Source organism: Silene latifolia, chromosome Y (assembly GCF_048544455.1).
Source record: "Silene latifolia isolate original U9 population chromosome Y, ASM4854445v1, whole genome shotgun sequence".
Classification (NCBI taxonomy): domain Eukaryota; kingdom Viridiplantae; phylum Streptophyta; class Magnoliopsida; order Caryophyllales; family Caryophyllaceae; genus Silene; species Silene latifolia.
The window spans coordinates 68,418,786-68,426,689 of record NC_133538.1 but is presented as its reverse complement, the minus strand read 5'-3'; the positions used below and the strand labels follow the sequence as shown (position 1 = coordinate 68,426,689).

The 7,904-nt window shown below is 37.6% G+C and overlaps 2 protein-coding genes across 2 annotated transcripts; both read left to right on the top strand.

Moving 5' to 3' along the window:
- The first annotated feature begins 746 nt into the window (after positions 1–746).
- On the top strand, positions 747–3,026 carry LOC141628276 (uncharacterized). The gene is made up of 2 exons (XM_074441438.1): positions 747–2,045; positions 2,232–3,026. The coding sequence occupies exons 1-2, from the start codon at positions 747–749 to the stop codon at positions 3,024–3,026; spliced, it is 2,094 nt and encodes a 697-aa protein (XP_074297539.1).
- An 867-nt stretch (positions 3,027–3,893) lies between these two features.
- LOC141628274 (uncharacterized) lies at positions 3,894–5,420 on the top strand. Its single transcript, XM_074441437.1, has 2 exons — positions 3,894–4,439; positions 4,482–5,420. The coding sequence occupies exons 1-2, from the start codon at positions 3,894–3,896 to the stop codon at positions 5,418–5,420; spliced, it is 1,485 nt and encodes a 494-aa protein (XP_074297538.1).
- The last annotated feature ends 2,484 nt before the right edge of the window (positions 5,421–7,904 follow it).

The following is a 7,904-nucleotide window of genomic DNA, read 5'->3' as shown; positions in this document are numbered from 1 at the left end:
GGTAATACAAACCGCATACAACCATCCTTCTAAAACCGAAAGAAAGCAATATAAGATAAATATAAATCATGGCTTACTTTTATACCTTCACACTTGCCTAATGCTGGCCAAACATGAGTATTAGTATCACTAACATTCTTACTCAATTTCCAATTGCAAATTCTATACAAGGCCTTGTGAACCTTGAGTTATGATATCACTTTAATTATTGGATAAAAGCATCATACTCGACCTTTAGGAGGATTAACCAGAGAATAATAATCATACTCTCACCCTAGATCCTAATATTAAGAATCATATTACCTCCCCCGTGTCATTCTTCATATAAGAACATGATGACAGACCCACCTTTTACAAGGTAAATCATCTTTGATCTACACCAAAGACCGACTTATCATTAATCCTACAACAAATAACAACTCCATAACCGGACTGGTCAATAGTTGTACATTCAACGATGTTGTTTTACCTCTTACATGGCTATACCACCATGACTCCATAATCTCCCCATGGTTATCACAAACCATCACTCCCGAGATATATGGTAAAATCAATTATATCAGCAAACTTAAAATGCGTGACATATGACATTGACATGTTAAAAATATTAAAACAATCATACAAAACAGTTAGCACACTAACAACATTATTGAATAACAGAGAAAAAAGAACAAAAAAAGAATGGGAGATAGAGAGAGAAAAAAGAACAAAAAATCGTAAAACCCTAAAACTGAAAACCCAAAAAAATGGAAACAATTGATTGTAATGATACTACTCAATTTCCCCCTCTAGTCTCTAATGCTAATCTAAATCCTCAGAATGTTGATCCTGTGCCGCCAATTGCAACTGCTTCTTCTTCAGTTGTTGTTGGTGGACCTGGTAGTGCTCAAACTCAGAAATCAGCGGATATTAATCAAATTGTGGGTGTTGCTCCTTATGATTTGGAAGCTTTGGTGCCTGAATCTGATTCGGGATGGACTGTTCAGAGAAAGCGTAAGGGGAAACAGCTGTTGGTTAGTATTCCAGAGGAACCTGAGGATCTGTTACGGTTCACGGCTGAAGATGTTAAGGAAGAGATTGAATATTGGAAGAACTCTGTGTATGGTTTTGTCCTAGGGGCAAACCCACCTATTGAGGTGTTAGAGGGCTTTATCAAATGTCTTTGGTCGAAATTCCCTATTGATAAGATCTCCTTTTGCCCTAATGGTGTGTTTATTGTGAGATTTAGGACTGCTGCTGCTCAATCTCAAGTGTTACAGCAGGGCCACTTTCTCTTTGATAATAAACCGCTAATAGTGCGTCCTTGGAGTGAAGACGTAGAGCTGGTGAAGGAAAATGTGAAGGATGTTCCAGTATGGGTCAAAATACATAATTTACACTTGAAATACTGGGGTAAGTGCCTTCCTAAAATTGCTGGTTTACTGGGCTGTTTTGTTAGATGTGATGAGGCCACCTCTGCCAAAACACGGTTAGGGTTTGCTCGTGTCATGGTGGAAGTACCTTTTGGCAGGCAAATTCCTAAGTGTGTGAAGTTTATGGATGAGGATGGTCATACTGTGTCCCTAAAAGTAGATTTTGAATGGAAACCAATTACTTGTTCTAAGTGTAAGGGATTAGGTCATGAGATGGATAACTGTAGGAAGGGGTCTACTGGAACTCAGAAGGTGGCTCCTGCTCCTCCTATGAAAAAACAATGGAGACCTAAGCAACAGAATGGGAAACAGAATGCTATTACACAGAGTCCTAAGATTGTTGCTGTTCCTGTTGTTGAGAACCCTATCACTCCTCCTGTTCAAGCTCCTGTCACTACTACACCTATTGAAAAACCTAACCAGTTTGTTGTTGAATGGTGTAGGAATGGTAAATATCATATGGTTGCCACTCCTGCACGTAATATCATCAGATTAAGCAAGCAGGAGATTGTTGAAGCAGGTTTGAGCTCAATCAAATTTGGTTCCCAAACTTTCCTTGATTCCCTTAATAATGTTACCCCAAGAGTTGGGATTGGGATAAATGGTAGTGCATTACCTCCGTCTGGGGGTAATGTATAATTGGGGATTTTGGAATATTAGGGGGTTAAACAGCCTTTCCAAGCAAAATACTATTAAATGGTTCCTCCATCACCATATGATTGGTTTGTTTGGCCTCCTTGAGACAAAGGTCAAACCTTTGTCTCTAAACTCTGTTAGAAATAATCTGTGTAGTAATTGGTGTGTTCTACTAATACACAGTATCATAAAGGGGGTAGGATCTGGATTTTGTGGAATCCTACCATGTTTAGTGTTCAGTTCCTAGATTACAATGCTCAATACATTCATATGTGTGTTAAGGATTTAGGGACTGGCTATAATTTTCATCTCACTATGGTGTATGCTTTTAATGATACACATGAGAGGAAATCCCTGTGGGATAAGTTATGTGGGTTTAAAAATCAAATTCAAGGACCTTGGGTAATTTGTGGTGACTATAATACTGTGCTGGTGCCTGCTGAACGGTTAGGGGGTACTTGTAATAATGAGGAAATGGAGGACTTCAAGAGATGTATTGATGAGTGTGAGGTCTTTGACTGTCCTGCTAGTGGGTCCTTGTATACCTGGTGTAATAAACAAGTGTCTGAGACAAGGGTGTATAGTAGGTTGGATAGGGTCTTGGTGAATCATAGGTGGATTAGTGATAATGGGAGTGTTTATGCCCAGTTCTATTGTAAAGGACCCTTTGACCATACCCCTTGTGTTGTTCGGAGTATGACTGATGATGGTAAGAAAAGAAGGCATTTCAAATACTTTAACATGTGGAGTACCTCAGATGGTTTTAAGGCTTATGTCCAGCAAACCTGGCACACTTCACTTTATGGTACTCACATGTTCAAACTTGTGAAGAGACTGAAATTGCTAAAGTTTCCCTTGAAACAGCTGAATAAGAGTGAGTTTAATGATGTGGTTAATAATGCTTCTAGGGCTAGAATGAATTTGGAATACATTCAGGAGAAGCTTAGGTCTAACCCTCTTGATCCTGAGCTTATCTAGAATGAACTTATGGCTGCTAGTAGTGTTAGGTTCCTTGATCAGGCTTCTTATGATTACTTGCTTCAAAAGTCTAAAGCAACTTGGATGGAGAATGGTGACAAGAATACTAAGTACTTCCATAGCCTGATTAAGGCCAGACAAGTGCAGAATAAGGTTCTGAAAATTGCTGATATGAAGGGGAGGATGTGTGAGGATGCTACCAGTATTCAGAATGCATTCTTGGCTTTTTATAAGGAGTTATTGGGTTCCACTGGTGAGATTATTCCTGTCTCTCAGAATGTCATTCACTTAGGGAAGTGTTGCACTAGTGTCCAGCATGATTTGTTGCTTGCCCCCATATCTAATAATGAGATTAAGGAAGTTCTTTTTTCCATTCCAAGTCATAAAGCTGCTGGCCCTGATGGGTATTCTAGTGCATTTTTCAAAGATGCATGGGATATTGTGGGTGGTAGTCTCTGTGATGCAGTACATGATTTCTTCCTGAATGGACAGTTATTAAAGCAAGTTAATCATACCCTCATTTCTTTAGTGCCTAAAGTTGCTCTTCCTAAGAATGTCACTGAATTCAGACCTATTTCATGTTGTAATGTTGTGTATAAGTGTATTTCAAAGTTGATGTGCAATAGACTGGCTAGAGTGCTGCCTGACATTATTAGTGACAACCAAGGGGGGTTTATTAGGGGTAGAAGCATTGTTGAGAATATCCTGATTTGTCAGGACCTTATCAGATGCTACAATAGACAGTCTGCTTCACCCAGATTTATGCTTAAGGTGGACCTAAAAAAGGCCTATGACTCTTTGAATTGGGAATTCCTGGAACAAATGTTGATCTCTCTTAATTTCCCTTAGCAATTTACTGGCAAGATCATGGAGTGTGTGAGGTCTGCTTCTTACTCTCTCTCTTTGAATGGTGAAATCTTTGGATATTTTAAAGGAAGGAAGGGGTTGAGGCAGGGTGACCCTTTATCACCTCTACTTTTTACAATTGCTATGGAGTATTTGAGTAGGGTCTTAAGGTTCACTACTACTACCATGCCTTTTAAATTTCATCCTTTATATGATAGTTTGCAGTTGTCCCATCTGATGTTTGCTGACGACCTGTTGCTTTTTAGTAAGGGAGACATTCCTTCTATCATGGTGCTACTTCGTTCCTTTGCTACTTTTTCTTGTGCTTCAGGTTTGCAGCTGAACCCTACTAAAACTAATGCCTACTTTAATGGGGTGTCTAGTTGGGTTAAGAAAGATATTCTCCAAGTTTCTGGTTGCAAGGAAGGACAGATGCCTTTTAGGTATCTGGGTATTCCCATCACTTGTGGGAGAATGAAGAAGTCTGATTGTACTATCTTAGTGGAAAAATTGATTGATAAAGTTAGAAGTTTTGGCTCAAGGAAGCTATCCTATGCTGGCAGGCTGGTACTGGTCAATTCAGTCCTATCTTCCATTTATAGTTACTAGGCCAATATCTTCATCATTCCTAAAGGTGTACTCAACAAGATTAATGCCATTTGTAGAAATTATTTATGGGATGGAAATGTTGAATATATTAGAGTTCCCATGGTGAGTTGGGATAAGAGTTGCTCTCCAAAAGCTGAAGGTGGCTTGGTTATTAGGGAGAGCTATGCCTGGAATCTAGCTACTGTAGGGAAGCTTGTTTGGTGGATTTACTGTTGCCCGGATAGACTTTGGGTAAGGTGGATCAGTAATGTCTATTTAAAAGGATATAGCTGGACTGGTTATACCTCTGTGGGAGATATTAGCTGGGGGAGGAAAACTGTTTGTAAGGTCAGGGACAAGTTAGCTGCTGGTTTTACTAATGGTCAATGGGTGTTGGGTAACAAAGGTTACACTGTGAACTCTGGTTATGAGCTACTGAGACAGAAATACCAGGAAGTTCATTGGCACAAGTGTGTCTGGAATAGCTGGGTAATCCCTAAACATCATTTTGTTGGTTGGCTGGTTGCTAGAGAGGCACTGCAGCTTAAAGACAGATTGTTTACACTAGGCATTGCATCTGATGACATATGTTTTCTGTGTGGAGCTGCTGCTGAGAATTTTGAGCATTTATTTCAGACTTGTATGTATAGCAGCAGGGTTATGTTTGAGGTGGCCAGATTGTGTGAGTTCTCTATCCCTCCCAGGAACGTGGTGCAATGGGTTGGGGACTGCAAGCTTTCACAATTGAAGGAAGGTATGATTTTGTGTCTCATTCATGCTGCACACTATCATATCTGGTTCCAAAGAAACAAGGAAAGAGTAGATGGTTGTCTACTTAGGCCTGAAGCTATTCTAAAGTTCATCAAAAAGGACAGTGGGTTATGGTTGAAGACAAAAATTGGCCCCTGTATTGATAGGCGTGACCAAGATTGGGTCAATAGGTTTATGTTGCGTATGTAATATCTAGTTAGATATTGAAATTGCTTGTATTAAAATTGTAGCTTGTAATAGTTGTTTGTGCTTAATGGAAATTTTTACATTTCACCAAAAAAAAAAACGTTATTGAATAACCGATCAACTATCCATTGATTAAAACACTATTTTCCATAAACATTCTTCTAGACATGTATGTTCATCCCACATAATATCCATTGTAAGAGATAACACAATTTAAATTTAAATATAACTCTAGATGGGCGAGTTTTAAATTTTACTTGAAAAAACTGGGCTACTTAAGGAACCATAGACTTGCCGTATATATCGCTCTAAATTAATACACTTATGTTTCTAACAAGCCACATATATGAACCATATGTTACCACTCAATATACATATTTCCGTGTATTATATTCAAGCGAGCATATTATGAGACACTCCGATCATAAAGGATACAATGATGACACTCATCTACAACACAATCATGTCACAAGACAATGCATAGAACCGCATCGCAAAGGCTTTTTCATTATCTTTAAATCAAATGATCAAAGAATATATTTAACATGAAGATCAATAAACAATTTCTATCAAATTTGATATACTAATACTCATCTCATTAAGTTTGTCTCACCCAAGACACAAGGTCAAGTAACAATGAGATCAACTTAACATAAAATATGTCAATTTTCATGAGTAAGTTCCCAACTCCCTTCAAACCAATCTAGGGTGTCTCAAGTCACCATAGAACCATAGAAGCGGAACTTAACACCACCCCTAATTAATACATTATGCCATTGAGTTATATATACGAGCATTCATATAATACCACCCAATCCCGCATTTTCATATATCATGTCAAGGATAATTGATCAATAAGATACACACTCGCTCCATAAAATCAATAACAATTTGTTACAATATACAACATACACGGGTCAAATCCAACACTCACAAAAAGTACCATATTAATAAATCACATCAATAATCTCATATAGATGACCATCAAGGCACCCATGCAAACATTGAAAAACCTTTCATTTACACATATCATGATATGGTAATATGCAAAACATGGATATAAAATCGTTCGCGTCAATGTATCACGCCATCCCCTCAATGCATGTAAACATTGTACTAAAATCTTTATGAATTTATTTATTACCCTAAAACATGATTATTAAATACACAACTTATTAATGAAACTACACATGGATAAGATCGAATCATTAATACCACCAAACACACCTTTAATGTGCTGTAATGCCATGAGTCAAACATTGTATTCCCCAAGCTTAAACTAATTTACCAATATCAACATTGTTAATGCCAAAATAAAGGACTCATGTTATATCAAAATCATTATCAAATAACATAAACTAACCATGATGCAAAGTATTGTCATCCGACTCATCGACAACCACAAGTAGATGTCAATAGAACTAAATTATACGGAGTAATTAATTAGACATGTCTTCACTAAGAAAAATCATCTACATAACATAAATAATGCTTTCGTACAATACATTATCATTCATATTAGTCATAATATCAATGTTTAATCTCTTATGAGTAACCATCGCTGCATACATATGAATCATATTTGAATTTCCAATAAATCATACATGACATGCACTTGAATTTGTCATAAACCAGAATTACTAAACCAGTAATTACATCAAAGTATCAAACTTCATTCAAGAGATAGGGTAGCATCTTGGCATATTAAATGCAAAGAAAATTCATGACATAGCATCAAAGATTCCATTTATTAGAATATGTAAATATTCTTTGTTTATTTGTTAATATTTGGTAAATATTTTGTTATAATCCTCTCCTTATTTAGCTTTATTCTCTCAATATTTCTAGGCTGAAATCTTGACATTTGACCAGGATAATTGATTGTAATTGTGATGTATAAATAAACAAGAGAAGTAAGGATAATGCAAGCAATATAATTCTTTCATGGTATCAGGTTAAAAGATCTTGTACACACCTTGCTTCTTTTCTTCTTCTCCTTCATTTCCTTACTCTTTCTCTCCCTGTTTCGCATCCCACCATGGCTCCATCGGGTGAATCCTCAAAAACGACCCCGTTCCATCCTGCCTTCTCCGGCTCTAATATCAAAAACTATGTCCAAATCACCTTGGAAACCGAGAATGTCCATTACGCGTCATGGGTCGAGTTGTTCCTGAACACGGCTCGTGCCTTTGACGTTACTGATCACATTGCACCTCCGAAGGACGCTGTTCTTAAAAAGGATAAGCAATGGGACCGTCTTGATGCCATTTTCAAGCAATGTATATACAACACCATTTCTCTTGATCTTTTTCATACTATTTTGAAACCCAGAGCAACGGCTCTGATACCCGTCGTTGTGAGTACCAAAAATAAGATTTATAATTTCCTATTAAGACTAACCTAGGCTAGTGGTAACAGGGTCGAACCACAAGGAGGCAGACGTAATTTCTAGCTGTCTAATTCTAGTCTAAAGTAACGAGTGTGGGG

Coding starts and splice junctions, on each gene's coding strand:
- LOC141628276 (XM_074441438.1), top strand. CDS start 747: ATGGAAACAATTGATTGTAATGATACTACTCAATTTCCCCCTCTAGTC. Junction 2,046..2,231: donor TACCTCCGTCTGGGGGTAAT/GTATAATTGGGG, acceptor ACTAATACACAG/TATCATAAAGGGGGTAGGAT.
- LOC141628274 (XM_074441437.1), top strand. CDS start 3,894: ATGGAGTGTGTGAGGTCTGCTTCTTACTCTCTCTCTTTGAATGGTGAA. Junction 4,440..4,481: donor TATCCTATGCTGGCAGGCTG/GTACTGGTCAAT, acceptor TATAGTTACTAG/GCCAATATCTTCATCATTCC.